Source organism: Hordeum vulgare, chromosome 2H (assembly GCF_904849725.1).
Source record: "Hordeum vulgare subsp. vulgare chromosome 2H, MorexV3_pseudomolecules_assembly, whole genome shotgun sequence".
Classification (NCBI taxonomy): Eukaryota; Viridiplantae; Streptophyta; class Magnoliopsida; order Poales; family Poaceae; genus Hordeum; species Hordeum vulgare.
In genome coordinates this window covers 620258501-620276539 of record NC_058519.1, presented here as the reverse complement: position 1 = coordinate 620276539, position 18039 = coordinate 620258501, and the positions used below count along the sequence as shown (strand labels likewise).

Here is an 18039-nt window from a genome sequence, read left to right as displayed (position 1 = left end):
TAGAAGAATGTACAACTCCAAGACGGAGAGACCAGCTGCACAGCCGACGGAGACAAACGATGTTCAGGATACACAGTAACGAGGTACACCACACCAAAAGAAAAACGAGCTGGCATGTGTGTGTGATCAGAAAAAAAGGAGTATTTATGGAAATAAGGAATTGGCACGGGCAAGGAAGTATCTGTTACCTTGGATTGGTCTCAGCCTGGACGGCACGAGCATGGCGGGGCATGGCGGGGGCGTACTGCTGGAGGTGTGGCGGGAGACACGTACCTGCGCCGGCGGCCGGTCCAAACGACGGCTCGGACCGGGACCGGACCGGCCAGGACCGTGTCCACCCATTGGTCTATACTCTATAGTCTGATTTCTGGGATGGTTCCCATTAACCTCTTGCAGTGCTCTGGTAGCTCCTCGTTCTCGCAATCCTCGACATCTAAATCTTGCAGTGAACTCGGGAGGCCGTCCTTGGGCAGTGACCGGAGGGCTGGGCAACACGAGATCCATAATCTCTTGAGGTTGGTCAGCTTGTTTAGCGCTGCAGGGAGGTGTTCCAGCTTATTACAACCCGAAAACTGGAGTACCTGGAGCGATGTGAGGCATTGAAAGGCCTCCTCCTGCTCGTTTATGAAGCGCGCCGTCTCATGGTCCCCCATAAAGGACAAGTCGGTGAGGGAGGAAGAGAGGAGGCTACAGAGGGCGGGCGCACCGAGGAAGCCGTGGATGTCATCTGTCTCGACCTCCTGCAGTTTGGAGGACCTCCCCCGCATGGCATTGGGATCCCACTCCCACCCACCAAAGAAACTGGGGCTTCCAATGACTTCTAAACTGCTGAGCTGGCCCCGAGTAAGGAGAGGCAACAGGCCCTTGCATCTAAAATCCTCTCCGCAACGATATATTTCTAATCGGGTGAGAGAGGTGAGATTTGAAAGGGTCAGCACGCCCTTCACGGACGAAAGTTTCAGGTGTAGCAGGGAGGACGGGAAAGGGTGGCGAAAAGAGCAATATTCTAACTGAAGTCTAGTTAGGGCTTGGAGGGCTTCGAGGGAATGAACTACCACACCAATACTATTGTTGATGAACAACGTCTGCAGAGAGTTGGAGAGATGTGCAGGGAGGAGCAACAGCCCATCATCATCCACCGTGTTTGCCTCCTCCTTCTCCACCTCTGCTATTTCTTGCTGCTCATCTTTTGCTTGTGTATCATCCATTGTAATAACATCTAAAGAGGTTGACGATGACACTGTCGGTGCTGTTGTTTGCTGCAAATCCACCCCCACAGCCAACTGTGTTACGTTTATACAAGAATGTACTTCCAGTTTGGATAGCTTTGGGAGGTGAGACAAGAACTGTGTCAATTCCTTTCCACAAGAACTAGATGCCCGAATTTCAATGGACTCGATAGGATGCTGCCATTCTACACAAGTCTGAACTTCTGATGCCACCACCCCAAGATTTGAAGACCATGCCCACAATGTCTTCAATGAGGTTAGCATTAGAAAATACTTCAGCTCCAAAGGTGGGCAATTTTTGATCATCAAATTCTGAAGTTCGGTTAGTTGACTGAATAGTAACACCTGATCTAAGTTATACAGGCCATCCTTTGCATAAACTAACAATGCTACTCCAGAAGATGATTTTGAGTAGATCAACCTGTCCAGTAGTTCCGATCCCACATCACTTATCTCGACAGAGCACAAAGATTGGGTCCAAGGGATAGGAGGCAGCAGCAAGACTTCAGGGCAATTTTCTATCTTAAGCTCTTGTAGCTTGGGAAACAAATCTATGTTCCAGTCTTGTTTCGGTGGGTAAACAATGTGGCTTGAAAATGGCAACTCTGAGAGTTTAGGGCACCCTGTGATAATCAGTACTTGCAAATGAGGGAAGAAATGAGTCGGCTGTGGTACCCATTTTTCAAAATTTCCTAAGCCGGTGAGTGTAATCTTGTTTAATAATTTGCAGAGGCTTTCCTCTAGACCAAACTCCTTTATTGTGGAAATATGATCGAGTGTTAGTTCACGGAGATCCCACATCTTCCCAAACGAAGGAAAGACATCCCAAGAAACACGAAAGAGATGAAGAGACTTTAGAGCTTCAACATCGAATTTATCACCCAGCCATGTTGGACAAGAAGGGCCTTTGTTCCCTCTAATGTATAACTCTTGGAGATTTCTATGTGGTTGAAGACTCTCAAGAACCAAACCTTCATTCTCAGGCTTAGCATTAGTTTGCTCACTATCCCAAGATAATGTTAGAACACGCAAGTAGTTTTTGTTTATTAGTTTTGCTTTGGCTGCTTCTTCTTGTGTATGTATTTTCTCAAGGTTGTAGATGCCAAGTTCCCTTAGCTCGACCAAATCCTCAAGTTGCTTTTGTTCAAACCCTTCATTTTCTTTGTTGACTTTAAATGCCTTTAACTCTTGTAAGAGTTTTAATTTTCCCACATTATAAATACAAGAATGAAGCTCATCACGTTCTGTAGAAACATGACATAATTTTGCAAGGTTGCACATGTCTCTAGGCACATCATGGTATCCACGCCATCCTTCTAGATCCAAAATCTTTAAATGATAAAATCTAGAGATTGTATCTGGTAAGTACATCTTAAGCATGGTCCCTAGACTTAGGTATCGTAGGTGGACAAGTGTTGAAAATTTATGTAACATAGACTCAACAGGAATACACATCTTGGACAAGCAAAGAACACGAAGAGCATTTGCTTCCCTAAGAAAATCACCAAACATACTAGCAATGCTTTCATCCATTTCTCCAAACACCATCAAAGTTTGCAATTTTTCAACGCTGAATCTTGTCTTTAGTTTTCTCAGTTCAGTCTCCATGTTTTCACTTGCCATTGCCTTGTTATAATCTACAATATCAATGGTTACGGACAAGTGACGAATGCATGGATGAATTCCTACCGATCTTACATTTGGAAAATTCAAGCTAAGACATTCATGAGACATGATCGTCAATGCTAAATCATGTAGTAGGTCATGGATAATATAGTATGGCTCTCCACTGGTTTCTTCTTTTCTGAAAAAACCATGGGTGACCAAATAATTTAAATTGCTCAGACCTATGTCTTCTGTTGTTCTAGTTTGGCCACTAGAATGTAAAATATCGAGTCCTATCCATAAGTGAATGAGTTGTTTGCTACGGAACTTGTAATCCTCAGGAAATAATGCACAATAGGAAAAACATTGTTGGATATCGAAAGGGAGATAGTCATAACTAAGTTTCAAGGCAGGCATAATGTCATGGTTTCCAGTTTGCTTCTCCCATTCTTTACTTTCAAGGACCATTTTCCAATGATGCAAATCGAGTTGATCTCTCAGTAATCTACCAACAGTTTTTGCCGCAAGAGGCGACCCCTTTAGTTTTTCTATTATCTTATCTCCGGTCTCGAGCAAGTAAGTGTAATCCTCTGTAGAATCCTCATCACCGAAGATATATGATAGGAACAACTTCCTAAACTCTTGCGGTTCTAACCCTCCCAGTTTTATATAATCACCGGTTGTTTTAACTGTTTCTGCTAGCGCTTGAAACCGAGTTGTGACTAGAATCATGCTACCTTTTGTTTGTGATTTTTTGAATGGCAACAGCCACCTTTCCCAATCCTCCCGATCACCACATTTCCACATATCATCTAATATAAGTAAAAGCCTTTTAGTTTTTAGTCTTTGTTCGATCACCTTCCCTACTTCACCCTCTTTTTCCCCTTCAACTTCAGGGATTTTTCCTTTAATCTCTTCTAGCAACTTATTTGGGTTGAAATCAACAGATACACATGTCCAAACCACTACATGAAAATGGTTATGCACTTCTTGTGCATTATGTATGTATTGTGTCAGAGTTGTCTTTCCTATGCCTCCGGGGCCAACCAGCGGAAGCACAGTCAGATCCTGCCCACAATATTTACCCTTTGTGATGTCATGGATGATGCTATTCAACATATGGTCTCTCCCATGCAATGTTGGCTCTAGACTTTCGGAGGTTGTGGTGGGACGATTATGGGCAGGGCCTGCAACAATTCTAAGCCTACAATCCCGCAGGATGGTCGTAACCTCTTGACGCATGGGTCGTAGTTGCTCTACAATTTGCTTCATTCTATTAGAGACATCCACCCTATGAAATCTCAAGATTGTGGTTTCTTTAGTGGGGTTGTTCTGTGGTGTCTTGCGTGCGTGGACATCGGAAAGGATTGAGTTGCCTGGATCATCATCATCATGAACATTTGGAATGGAAGAGCAAGGGAAGAATTTACCGAACTTGCTCATGCGGCTGCTGACCTCCTCACCGACCAGACTGGTGTCTAGCGCTGAGGAGGAACTGCCGCGTGCTCTGTGGCTAGCACAAGGTCGAGCACAGCAGAGAACACGATGTGTTGCATCTTCTTCTACGTGATCACCAGAGGTGGAAGCAGATGTACACGAAAGCAGCTTGCCAACAGCTTTGGCGGTGTGGCGTGCATTCAGGAAGAGATTGTGGCCACAACCTCTGGCGTCCTCGTTGGCAGCGTCACAGGTGCCATTGAGCTCGTCGTGGATGCGGAAATAATCCAGCTCGTCAAGCACGTCCTCAGCATTATGAGCCAAGTCCTGCATCTTCTGCAGCAGCTCCTCGAGGGCTTGGTGGCCGTCGAGCTGCTTGTCACCTGCATTTTCCAGCGTGGCCTTCACGAGCAGCAGCTCCATTCTGAGGGCCTCCATGTTGGGGCCGAGCTGGTTGCTGGCAGCCCAAGCCTCGAGCAAGCCATCCGCAACGGGTGCAAGCGCCTTGCCAACCACCCACTGCGCCGCGTTAAGGGCCAGATTCATCCCTCACGCCCGCACAGGTGGTACCAGTAACGATCTCTTCACGTATGCTGCATTCAGTAAGATGAATTCATTTGCAAATGCAGTTAGTCGCCGTAACCAGACCTGTAATATGGATTAATTAATATTTAATCTCCGCTGCCAGAGAAAACAAATTAAAACGGCATCCATACACTTCCGCTTCCGCGTGCTGGGTCGGCACCCGGCGGGAGGGTTCGGCGGTGGTCGCCAACGGTAAGAACGTAGAATGTCTTCACAGCTGAGTTCACGTACTGGCAGAGAGCCGGAGAGGGTTTGGGGAGATGGATGGCAGATGTGTGTATGTGTGTGTGTGTGGTGGTGGTGGTGGGGTGGGGGGAGTTGTGCGTTTTAGAAGGGAGGCTATATATAGGCTCGAGCGTTCATCACAACAGAAGAGGAGAACCGGAGGTCTGCCACACTGCACTGCAAAGTGTTGTTACCAGAGAGGGTAGATGGCGCGGAAATGCAAGAAGCTTGGGAGGTGATATTTATAGGTGCAAGAAGCTTGGGGGTGATATTTATAGGTGCAAGAAGCTTCAAATTTACGTATGCGAAACTGGAAGAGCAAGCAAAGACTTGCATTATTAAATCGGGCACCACCAATACTACACAACATGTATAGTGCCCACTGCTGGGTACATCAAAGATCAAACCTGTTTCTAAGATTCACAGAATTAGAAAATAATGCCGTCGATCATCAACTGGAATTCGACAGTAATGGGGTAATTAATTAATCCATCATCGACCGGCAGCTAGCAGTGAGCTGATAAAATTCGTGTTATGCAAACAGTGAGAGTTATTGATGCTTTGCTGATCCTAAGTTGGTGCAAACACTCCAAGGCAGGAAAACAAAGGCAACACGTATTCTGTTTCACTTTTTGTGGGGTGATGAAGCAAAGCATTTATACATATAAGCTTGCTGGCCTCCGGTAGAATGCCTTTTTGTAAACAGAGGAAAGGAATTAGTGGGCAAGGGGTAACCATCACAAGGAATCGAGTGACAGTGCTGATGGTGAAGGTGATGTGAGTCACCTTTTATGTGCAGCTTCAGTTTTAGAACACCTTGTCTGGCACGGCATGTGCCTCTGCTTGATTCTTGTTTTAGGACAAGAAAGGATCAAGTCCGAGGCTGAGGCGATTCTTTGATTTGGTCACTGGCAGGGGCAAATAATGGGCTTTACTGCAATACTGCTACTATCGAGAGTCTGTTGTTCTTTCCATAAAAGCATGCACACACGGGCAGTCTGAATCGAAACCCTGACGGAACTGAGGAATCCTTCCCAGATGTTGCAGAACAAGTAACTACAGGCTCGCATGAACTAGGACCGACGCATATCCACCGGCTTCATGCCAGTTGCCAGCGCATCGAATCGATCGAACGCGACACAAGAAAAACCAACGCGTCCGTGCCGTGCGCCGGCCAGGAAGAGAAGGAGGGCTTACCGCCTGGCGTCGCGTGCGGAGATCACGGCGGAGAGCGAGCGGAGGCAGCATCCAGAGGTCATAGCTTCCGTCGCCGGCGGCGATCTCGGGCAAATCCATGGTCGGCCGCCGCCTTGTGTTTGTGTGGACCTCGTCACCGGCGACGACTGGAGGTTTTTTTTTTCTTTCCAAGGGAAACGATCACAGGACCAACTAAGAGCCCGAATAGCCCTGCAGGGCCCAGATCCGTAAGTCAGGCCCACGGATAACAGCCCAAGATTGGCTACCGAGTCCACATGAGATCTCTTTTTTTTCTTCTAAAAACAGAGAGACCAGCTCTTGTTTTCATTCGCCTGTGTCGTTCTACTCTTTTCCATTTCTCTCTGTGATTGTAAACATTTTTAATCCTCTTTCAGTCCACATGAACAAGCAACCAGTCAGAGTGACATCCAAATCCAACAACACAGCAGTCAGCAGGTCGAGATACGATGGTATTGTGGACGATGAAAATAGATGTCCATACTGACAATAGTGAATCAAAAGATTGATCCGTTTTAGTACAATTCATTCATAGGCCAGGTACTACAGAAGCTAGCTAGTAAAAAATAATGGACAAAAAACACGTGGGAGCATTGCACATTCTTTCTTCACTATACATCATTGCTACAAATGGAGATACAGGGCTATGATTTATCTCAGCCTTCTTCCTCCCTTACCGACTCCCCACTCAAGGGGAAAACAGCATCTGCGACCGCGGTGCATTGCAATGGCAGACCAAATTTCTTCACGGGACCCGCGCTAGCTGCTGAAGCAAAGCGCCCATTTACTTCTACAATTCCTGAAAGCTTAGCATGGAGAGACTGCAAACAAGTGCTCATGTGCAAACTATTATTATAGTCCTCATAGACTTGGGACAGAGGAACATGCCACAAACTTATCAAAGTAGCAATCTAGCAATCGAGCACAAGCTTAAATGACAACTTCATTCATTGCCATGAGGGAACCCGAGAGTTCTGAGGACGGGTTTCAGTTTTGTGGGAGTGAATAACATAAAAAATACAGCGATCAAAGTATTCAAACGCTATGTCACTAGGTTGTTTGGCTTTAGTGTCAAAAACAAAAGAAAACAAGATCATCCAACAATTTTATTCCTTCTCTAACCTTCCAAGAACATGTCGTCATTCCTAAATTACGCTCATCGCATAATGGTAGTCGTCCTCACTTAGAAATGGCAGAAGTGTTTCCCGTCTGCTTTATATCTGTGGAAAGGCTCATCTGGAGCTTGGTAAGGTAAAAAAAGAAAGAGCAGATCTTAAATCTAGATTGTAAAGCTAAATGTGCAGGTGTGAAGGAATAACTTGGCTAAACATAATTGGCAAGGCAGTAAAAATAGTTGCTTTTGTCACAAAGATGAGATTATCCGACACCTTTTCTTTGAATGTCGTTTTGCACGGGCCGTCTAGTCTATTATACAAGCGGCTTCAGGTTGTTCTCAGCTCAAAGTATGTCACATATATTTAGTGGTTGGATACGAGGCATAAGGAATGACCTAAAACAACAAGTCATGTTAGGCGCGGGCGCTACTTGTTGGTCGCTTTGGTTATGCAGGAATGATGTGTTTTTTAACAAGAATAAAATATTCATCTCCACTACAGGTTATTTATTCAGTTACCCACTGGCTCCGTACCTGTGCTATTCTATAGAAGTCGGGTTCTCAGGAGTTAGTTGCAGCGGCGTGTCAACATTTGAAGCGGGTGATTAGGGAGTGTTTTACACAGGAGGATGGGTGACGGTCTAGTCTAATGATTGACGATCCATAGCATTTTTCTGTTATTCCACTTGTTATAAAGCTCTTGTGTGTGTGGGCTGTGTGCATCGGCCGGGAGTGATCCCAGCATGATTGTACGTATCATGTTGATGTAATGATCTGACTTCAATAAAAGCTTCATTTATCAAAAAAAATCTGCCAGTGTCGATGTCGCGGCTTCGCTTCAGATCTCTTTCGAAGAGACATGGTTTAGTGACAGTGGCAGCGTCGGCAGCACGGACGCATAGACAGAGGAAGCAGAGCAGATGTACATCACGAAACTGACAATGGGAGACTTAGCTCAGATCTAGCGCGTGGTTAGTAGAGTTTGCTTGTTCGAATGAATGCTCACTGATGAACCATCCCTACTCCTAGGATGCTACTTCTTCAGTAAGGGCCCAAAAACAAACCCAAATCTCCCCGGATCATACCTGGACAAGACAGGCAATAGTTGTAGTGTGTCCAGACTCCAGATCATGGTTGTGTATCTTTTGCGTTCAAATCTTGTGTAGTAAACATAAATCGCAGGATTTTCTTTTCTCCAAAAATAGAAACCAAGATGGCAACAATTACTTTAGTCACCATCGCCAATTGATGAATATCAAATGGCAATCAGGAAGATTCTGCAGTCAACCATTGCATTGAATTTATTTAATCATGCTTTAGCACAGGCAACCAAATAATTAACACCCAAACATAGGTTCAGATATGAAGATACTGTTGCAAAGAACTGCATTTCATTTAACTGAATATACGTCATCCACACTGAGGAAACAAATGTATTTTTTTGGCATGTTTTTGTACCACCCATCGAAACCTGCTACAGCTTGAAGCTACTAGAGGGAAATAGTAGGTTCGAAAAAATAATTCTCTCTTCCTTATAGCATTATTAGGGAGAAAGTGGCTACAAATAGAAACAAAATGTATGATTCATCTCAGGCTTCTCCCTTTCTGATTCTTCCCTCAAGAAAAAGATTCTCAGATCACATCCAGATGATTTAGGCTCCTGATTCAACTTGCCCACGTGCTTGTGAAATACCTGAAAGCTTAGCATAGCTAGATCGCAAACAAATGCTCATGTGCGAACAATTACTATAATCCTCATGAGCTTCAGACAGAGACACTTCCCACAAACTTATCAAAGTAGCAAGCTAGCGATTGAGCACACACTTAAATAACTACTCTTATTCATTGCCAGTAAGGAATGGATTTCATTTTTTGAGAGTAACCAGCATCAACAATATAGCTATAACAGTTTTTGAACACAAATCACTTGGTTGTTTGACTTCAATGTCAAGACCAAAAGGAAACAGGAGTAGCCAACAATTTTATTCTTTTGTGAACCTTCCAAGAGCAGGTATCTAGTGAGATTACCTCGTCATGATCTGGAATTACTCTCATCACTTTATTATAGTCCTCACTGGTCAGTAGCCCAAGTATTCCCTATCTACTTTATATTCGTAGAAAGCTTATCTGGAGCTTGGTAAGGTAATTCGATAAAATGAGCAAATCTGAAATCTAGATTGTAAAGCTAAATAAGAGTTCAACTCCAGTACAAAGAAGTCTTCACATTCCAGTCACTGGAAAAGGTAGTCTCAGGGTATGTGGGAGGGAATGGAGTCACACCAAAGAAATGATTTGAGAGGCCTATGGAATGCATGGTGATCCCAGGATGTGAGTAATGTTCCCATTATCGATATGCATAGGAAGTAGTTTGATTAATCTGAAGATGAATATGGAAGTGCTGCTGGCTATTTTGTCCTGCTTGAGAATGAACTCTTTGATCTTTTGCATGCTGCTCATCTCTCTTTTTCTTTATTTCTTTTTTTTCATTTGTATCTAAGAGATGCATCAATGCTGATGAATATAGCTCTTCATAACAATGAATTTTGCAGGGTTGATGACAATAAAGCGCTTTAGAGTCTTCTCGAACTTCGATGACTGTGCTCATGGAATAATCAACTACTATGGAATACCAAGCGCGGAGTGATGCACTATATATATAGGTAGGTATGGTGTGAACAAATGGAAGGCAACGGTATAATTTCCGGGATTTGTATATGTAGGCCGGCAATGTTCGTGATATCCTTATGAAGGAATGCAATGCCGAGTGTCGAACAGGCTAGAAAATGTGAAGTTACGCGAAGAGAATGACTGGCTTTGAAAGACTTCAGACTAGAGGAACATCAAACTTAACAATACGCACTAAATATTCAAATTGCAATAGTCAAGGCTCATGAAATCTGCTATGTTTTTGGTATTGGTGGGATAGAAAAAAATTACTCCAAATCAAGAAGAGAATAAAATCACCTTCACCCTACTCAACTCAACAGGTTCTATGAATAAAATTAGCAAGCTCAAGTCTCTTTGCTCAATCAATGTTCATCAATCACCTAGTAACAAGTGTTCTCTAGCTTTACAACTATATGTATCAGCTGAAAACTCTCTGGCGTTATTTAATTCAGCATGACAATGAATTCAGATATTATGAGCGTGCTCAAAAGCTAGACTGCCAACTTATCAGGAAAGCAACAAGTTCTCTAACCTTGGTCTCATGAGGTAATAAGAGTTTGACAATTCCACACTTTGAATACAACCTATCATAGCTAAAGCGATCGTGAATTTCAGCACGGGGTTTACTAACCTTTGCACAGATCTGCTACTACTTAATTGTTGAATTCCAAACTTGTCCACAGGCCACATCTATCAAGCAACCAAGAAGCTTAGTTCAGTATAAAAGTTTGAAACTTAAGATAAATACACGAGTAACCTTTTAGACTTTTATATGGGTGCGGATATGCAACATTGGGCATACCAATTAATGACAGCCTGAGATCTCAAGACGCAAGCACTATGATGGTATGAAGGGTATTCTTGTAAGGTCCTGTAATTACCAAATTTTCATTAAGCAACAATAACTATGACGAATGCAAGAACAACTTGAATCGGTATCAATGTAATACCGAACTGAAAAAACTGCAAACCTGATATTCAGTAGCAAATCAGCAATATACCACCATTATGATCCTCACAGCCAAATAAGCTAAGTACACCAGCCAGTGTTGTTGAGTGACCATCAAAATGTAACTGCAAAGTATCTCTGAACCAACCAGAGCAAGCATGACAACACCTGCACAAGAAACAAATAAAATGCTGAATGCATGATAAATTTCGTCCATGAAGGAAGAGACGGAAATTCTGAAATAGCGTTAACTGACGACCACGTTGGTTTTCTTGATATTTCACAGTTCAAGAGAAAACATCTAGGTATCACCGTATCTGTAATATGGTTGGAGGAGTTTAACACGTACTTACCAGATTTATGCATGATGTACAGTCAGAAGATGCCACACAAGATCCCCATGTACGAACTTTGCATAAACACAGGGAGGATTCGACAAGGTTAAAAATGTACAACTCCAAAGTCGCAAGAGAACCTGTAAAGTAGATCGAAGAACAATGTTAAGATTTTGCAGTAATGAGGTAAACCGATCCAAAATATGAATTGATGCGAGATCAAGAAAAAGCAAGGTAATGTGGTGTTTGGATGAGCAGACAGGGAAGCTTTCTTTTTACCTTGGATTAGTCTAGTGCTCTAGTACGACTTTCAGGATAGTTCCTGATTAACTGTTGTTGTAGCTCCTCGATGATGCAACATGGTGCTTAGTTCTCGCAAATCAATGCCAAAACAAGCACTGAGAGCATCGGTGCTGTACAACCTATCAATGTTCCATGGTAGCACTGTTTTCACAATTCAAATGGCCCTTTTTCAAAATTGCATTGCTCTGAAACTGCTGCTCTCTAAAAAACTGAAAAGATTGTACACATTTCATGTTCAACCTTGCGTGACTGTCCGTCGACTTGATGAAGAAATGGGACTTCCTCTTCTCCCTTCACTTGTTTCCTTGAAAAATACAAGGAAACCTGCAGAAAAAAACAAACGGTGAATCTGAGGGAAAAAATAACTAGTCCTGTGCTATGCCAAACAGAAACAAGGTACGTTTTGTGAATAATTAAAATTTTCGATGATCTCTGGAGAGATACAAACACATACACTATCCTTAGATCAGGCTAACAAGGTTAATTTTGCACAGACGAATGAAAAAATAAAATCTCACTTTTGTGTATTTATTCTGGTAGGAACACACTCTCGTATTTGGTGTACCGACCAATTTACACAAGCATAATGGTACTAATTTTCCAGTTGAATAGACAAGCCCTCCAATTGTTAATCACATACTCGTATATTAATAAAAATCATGCGCTCAAGATAACTGGGGGCAATTTTTATCAGACAGATAACTATAGATACTTTTCAGACAATTTGCATCTACTTACCAGATGTATTGACATGAAAAATTACCACAGGACCTCACATAAGCCAACTGTCCATAGATGCGGATATATAATTCCACAAGGCTAGAAGAATGTACAACTCCAAGACGGAGAGACCAGCTGCACAGCCGACGGAGACAAACGATGTTCAGGATACACAGTAACGAGGTACACCACACCAAAAGAAAAACGAGCTGGCATGTGTGTGTGATCAGAAAAAAAAGGAGTATTTATGGAAATAAGGAATTGGCACGGGCAAGGAAGTATCTGTTACCTTGGATTGGTCTCAGCCTGGACGGCACGAGCATGGGGGGCATGGCAGGGGCGTACTGCTGGAGGTGTGGCGGGGGACACGTACCTGTGCCGCGGCCGCCACCGTTCAACGCACAAGCTCTTGCGGACGCGGTCACCGGCATCTCCATGACGAACCACCATTTCCAGGAGCTTCGCAATCATGAGATCTCCTTCCCCTCGCAACGAATCGACCGGATTCGACACGAATCAGTCGCCATCATGCTCCATCTCCAGCTCCAGCTGTCGTCGTTCGTCGTCGATTGCGTCGCCGTCGCTACTTCCCCGGCCTCCCCGACCTCACTATCGAACTCTACATGACTTACCGCAACTTCTCCCTTTGTCCCCGCTTCTGATTACGGCTTAGAGCCTTCGCTAGCCGACGCCATGGTCATCACCTCGCCGCCGGTGAGTTATTTGCCGGTCCGCCGGTCCGGCCCGGGCTTTTGCCTCGTTGATGCGGTCCCTGACCAGAGGACCGCCAGCCTGCTCGGTCCCGGTCCAGACCGTACCGCCGACAGCCGGTCCAAACGACGGCTTGGACCGGGACCGGACCGGCCCGGACCGTGTCCGCCCATTGGTCTATAGTTTGATTTCCGGGATGGTTCCAATTAACCGCCTGCAGTGCTCTGTTAGCTCCTCGTTGTCGCACCCTTTGACATCTAATTCTCACAGTGAACTCAGGAGGCCGCCCTTGGGCAGCGACCGGAGGGCTGGACACCGGAAGATTACTAATCTCTTGAGGTTGGTCAGCTTGTTTAGCGCGGCAGGGAGTTGTTCCAGCTTATCACAACACAAAAACCAGAGTACCTGGAGCGAGGTGAGGCATTGAAAGGCCTCCTCCTGCTCGTTTGTGAAGTGCGCTGTCTCATCGTTCCAACTAAAGTGCAAGTCGCTGAGGGAGGAAGAGAGGAGGCTACAGAGGGCGGGCGCACCGAGGAAGCCCTGGATGTCATCTGTCTCGACCTCCTGCAGTTTGGAGGACCTCCCCCGCATGGCATTGGGATCCCACTCCCACCCACCAAAGAAACTGGGGCTTCCATTGACTTCTAAACTGCTGAGCTGGCCCCGAGTAAGGAGAGGCAACAGGCCCTTGCATCTAAAATCCTCTCCGCAACGATATATTTCTAATCGTGTGAGAGAGGTGAGATTTGAAAGGTCAGCACGCCCTTCACGGACGAAAGTTTCAGGTGTAGCAGGGAGGACGGGAAAGGGTGGCGAAAAGAGCAATATTCTAAATGAAGTCTAGTTAGGGCTTGGAGGGCTTCGAGGGAGTTGATGAACAACGTCTGCAGAGAGTTGGAGAGATGTGCAGGGAGGAGCAACAGCCCATCATCATCCACCGTGTTTGCCTCCTCCTTCTCCACCTCTGCTATTTCTTGCTGCTCATCTTTCACTTGTGTATCATCCATTGTAATAACATCTAAAGAGGTTGACGATGACACTACTGGTACTGTTGTTTGCTGCAAATCCACCCCCACAGCCAACTGTGTTATGTTTCCACAACGATATACTTCCAGTTTGAATAGCTTTGGGAGGTGAGATAGGAAATGTGTCAATTCCTTTCCACAAGAACTAGATGTCCGAATTTCAATGGACTCGATAGGATGCTGCCATTCTACACAAGTCTGAACTTCTGATGCCACCACCCCAAGATTTGAAGACCATGCCCACAATGTCTTCAATGAGGTTAGCATTAGAAAATACTTCAGCTCCAAAGGTGGGCAATTTTTGATCATCAACCCCTGAAGCTCGGCTAGTTGACTGAATAGTAACAACTGATCTAAGCTATGCAGACCATCCTTTGCATTAACTTCCAGCCCTACCCCAGAAGATGATTTTGAGTACACCAACTTGTCCAGTAATTTTGATCCCACGTCACGTATCTCGACAGAGCATAGAGATTGGGTCCATGGGATAGGAGGCAGCAGCAAGACTTCAGGGCAATTTTCCATCGTAAGCTCTTGTAGTTTGGGAAACCAATCTATGTTCCAGTCTTGTTTCAGTGGGTAAACAATGTGGCTTGAAAATGGCAACTCTGAGAGTTTAGGGCAATCTACGATAATCAGTACTTGCAAGTGAGGGAAGTAATGAGTGGGCTGTGGTGCCCATTTTTCAAAATTTTCTAAGCCGGTCAATGTAATCTTCTTTACTAACTTGCAAAAGCTTTGCACTAGACCAAACTCCTTTATTGTGGAAATATTCAACAATACTAGCTCACGAAGATTCCACATCTTCCCAAATGAAGGAAAAATATCCCAAGAAACTGAGAAGAGAGAGAGAGATTGTAGAGTCTGAACAACAAGGTTATCACCTAGCCATGTTGGACAAGAAGGGCCACGGTGTCCAGTAATTCTCAGCTCCTGAAGATTTCTATGTGGTTGAAGGCTCTCAAGAACCACTACATCCGCGCCAGGCTCACTATTAGGTCGCTCCCTGTCCCAATCTAGTGTTAATTTGTGCAAGTAGTCTTTCTGTATTAGTTTTGCTTGAACCGCTTCTTCTTTCGTGTGTATCTTCTCAAGGTTATAAATGCTAACTTCCCTTAGCTCGGTCAGATGCTCTAGTTGATTGAGTTCAAACCCTTCGATTTCCTTCTTGACTGGAAAAGCCTTTAACTCCTGTAAGAGTTTTAGTTTCCCCACGTTATAAATACCCGAAAGAAGCTTATCATTTTGGGCGAGAAAATGGCATAGTTTTGCAAGGTTACTCATGTCTCTAGGTAACACAAAAGAACCATCCCATTTCTGTAGATCCAAAATCTTCAAATGATAACATCTAGATAAAGTCGTTGGTAAATGCATATGGCTCATAGAAGTACCTAGCTTTAGGTATCGTAGGTGCAGAAGTGATGAAAAGTTATGCAACATGGATTCCAAGGGGTATGATAATGTGGGCAAACAAAGAACACGGAGAGCATTTGCTTCCATGAACAGATCACCCAAAATGTTGACAGAACTTTTGTCTCCTTCTCCAAATATAATTAATGTTTGCAAGTTTTCAACCTTCAATTTTGCCTTAAGTTTCCTTAACTCACTCTTAAATTTGTCATCAGTTATCCCATTACTATCATCTGGACCATCTATTACGATCGACAAGTGACGGATAGATGGCCGAATTTCTATTGATCTCACACTGCAGTGATCCAAACTAAGATATTCATGAGATGCAACTTTTAAAGCTAAATCATGCAACAGATCATGGATGATATAATGCCCCTCGGTTTCATCTTTTTTGAAAAATCCACTGTTCACCAAATCATTTAGATTGTCCTGACCTACATCTTCAATTGTTTTATTTCGACCACCAGGATTTAAAATATCTAGTCCTATCCAGAAATGAATGAGTTCTTCACTGTGAAACTTGTAGTCTTCAGGAAACAGACCACAACTAGAAAAACATTGCCGCAGATGATAAGGTAGATAATCATAGCTAAGTTTCAGTGCAGGCATAATGTTATCCTCACCGGTCTGCATTTCCCATTCTCTACTTTCTAGGACTCTTGTCCAATGATGCACATCAAGGTGATTCCTCAATAATCTACCTACAGTTTTTGCTGCAAGAGGGGACCCCTTTAGCTTATCTGCAATCCTATCTCCAATCTTAAGTAACCCATCATGATCGTTTTGTGATTTCTCATCACCAAATATGCATGCACGGAAAAATTTCCTAAACTCTCCGTGTTCTAAACCCTCCAGATCTATTGAACTATCAGTTGTTTTAACCATTTCTGCTACAGCTGGAAACCGAGTTGTAACTAGGATTACGTTACCCTTTGCCTGTCCTTTTGTGAGTGGTGCTAAAAGCCGTTTCCAGTCATCAGATTCACACTTCCATATATCATCTAATATAAGCAAAAGGCTTTTGGAATTTAATCTTTGTTCAATCAGCTCTTCTGCTCTACCCTTTTTTTCACCTTCCACACTAGGTATAGCTTTTTCAATCTCTTCAATCAGCTTATTAACAATGAAGTTCTGGGACACACATATCCAGATCTTGATCTGAAAATGTGTTTTCACTTCTTGGCTGTTATATATGTGCTGTATAAGAGTTGTCTTCCCTATGCCACCCGGACCAACAATCGGCAGGATAGTTAGGTTCTCGCCACTATATTTATCATGAGTGATACTATCTATGATTCTCTTCTTTGCAGGGTCCCTCCCGTACAGTGTTGATTCTATAATGTTAGAGGTGCTGGTGGAAGGACTCTTGGGAATGTCTGTGATGGTAGTATGACTAGAACCCAATAGCTCTAGATTAAGAATGGCTATAACCTTTGCACACAAGGGCTGCAGTTGCTCAACAATATGCTTCATTCTTTTAGACAGATCCACCCTATCAAACTCTAATTTTGGTGCATCTTTCGCATGCTTTTGCTGTGGTGCCTTGCGTATGCAGGCACCGCAAAGGATTGACTTGCCAGAAACATCATCATCAACCTGTGGGAAGGATGAGCAAGGGAAGAGTTTACCGACAGTACGCACGGTGTTGCGAGCAAGCTTGTGAATGCATCCGCTGGCCTCCCCATCAGCTTGGTCTGTGTTTGGTACCAAAGAGGTATTGGCACTTGCAGTTCTCCGGGCACATGGCCAAGTGCAGCAGCGAACTTGCTGCCTTGTATCTTCCTCTAATCTCGGTTCCCCAGGATCACGAGGGTTAGCAGAGCACCCAAGCAGTTTGCCAACAGCTTTGGCGGTGTGATGAGCGTTGAGGAAGAGGTTGCATACGCAACCCTTGGCATGCTCGTCAGCAGCCTCACTGGTGCTGTAAAGGCTGTCCTGGATGCGGAAGTAATCCAGCTCGTCCAAGACATCCTCGGCCCCGTATGCTAGCTGCCTCAGCTTTTGCAGTAGCTCATTCAGGGCCGGGTTGTCGATCTCCCTGCCACGGGTGTTGTTGAGCATCCCTTGCACGTACAACAGCTCCATCTTGAGTGTGTCAACGTTGGGGCCGAGATCCTTGCTAGCCGCCCAAGCCTCCAGGAAGCCATCTGAGACGGGGCCCAGTGCCTTGCCTACCACCCACCATGCCGCACTGACGGCAACGTCCATCGGTTGTCACGCTGCAAACCATTAGCACAAGCAGTTAGTCCCAAGTTATGCTGATATATCACATGCTGCTGCTAGAGTAATTAGGAAGAACAATTTACTCACCGGTATGAAGTATGAACTCCCTTGCCGTGAAGGCAGGCGATGTGATGCAACGGAGGGAGCAATGCCAGAGAGGGTTTTGATGTGCAAACTGCAGTGTGATGTGTAGGATGGGAGATACATGCAGGAGGAGGGGAGATATAAGGACATGAGTGCGTCAAGTCAAGTCAAGTCAAGTCATTTCGATGAGTGGGATCAA

The 18039-nt window shown here is 44.3% G+C and overlaps 2 protein-coding genes, 1 long non-coding RNA gene and 1 pseudogene across 3 annotated transcripts; all 4 read right to left on the bottom strand.

Annotated features, from left to right (window-relative positions):
- Window positions 1–353: 353 nt before the first annotated feature.
- Window positions 354–4826, bottom strand: LOC123427915 (putative disease resistance protein RGA3). Its single transcript, XM_045112055.1, has one exon. It carries the CDS (start codon window positions 4815–4817, stop codon window positions 354–356), a length of 4464 nt encoding a protein of 1487 aa, XP_044967990.1. The 5' UTR covers window positions 4818–4826.
- Window positions 4827–11029: 6203 nt separating this feature from the next.
- Window positions 11030–11867, bottom strand: LOC123427918. The gene is made up of 3 exons (XR_006622455.1): window positions 11641–11867; window positions 11380–11501; window positions 11030–11194 (listed from the first exon to the last, which is right to left on the bottom strand). It is a non-coding gene; the product is annotated as an uncharacterized LOC123427918 (long non-coding RNA).
- A 7-nt stretch (window positions 11868–11874) lies between these two features.
- LOC123427917 lies at window positions 11875–12855 on the bottom strand. Its single transcript, XM_045112056.1, has 3 exons — window positions 12674–12855; window positions 12403–12519; window positions 11875–11988 (listed from the first exon to the last, which is right to left on the bottom strand). The coding sequence occupies exons 1-3, from the start codon at window positions 12853–12855 to the stop codon at window positions 11958–11960; spliced, it is 330 nt and encodes a 109-aa protein (XP_044967991.1). The 3' UTR covers window positions 11875–11957.
- Window positions 12856–13272: 417 nt separating this feature from the next.
- On the bottom strand, window positions 13273–17741 carry LOC123427914 (annotated as a pseudogene).
- Between the last annotated feature and the right edge of the window lie 298 nt (window positions 17742–18039).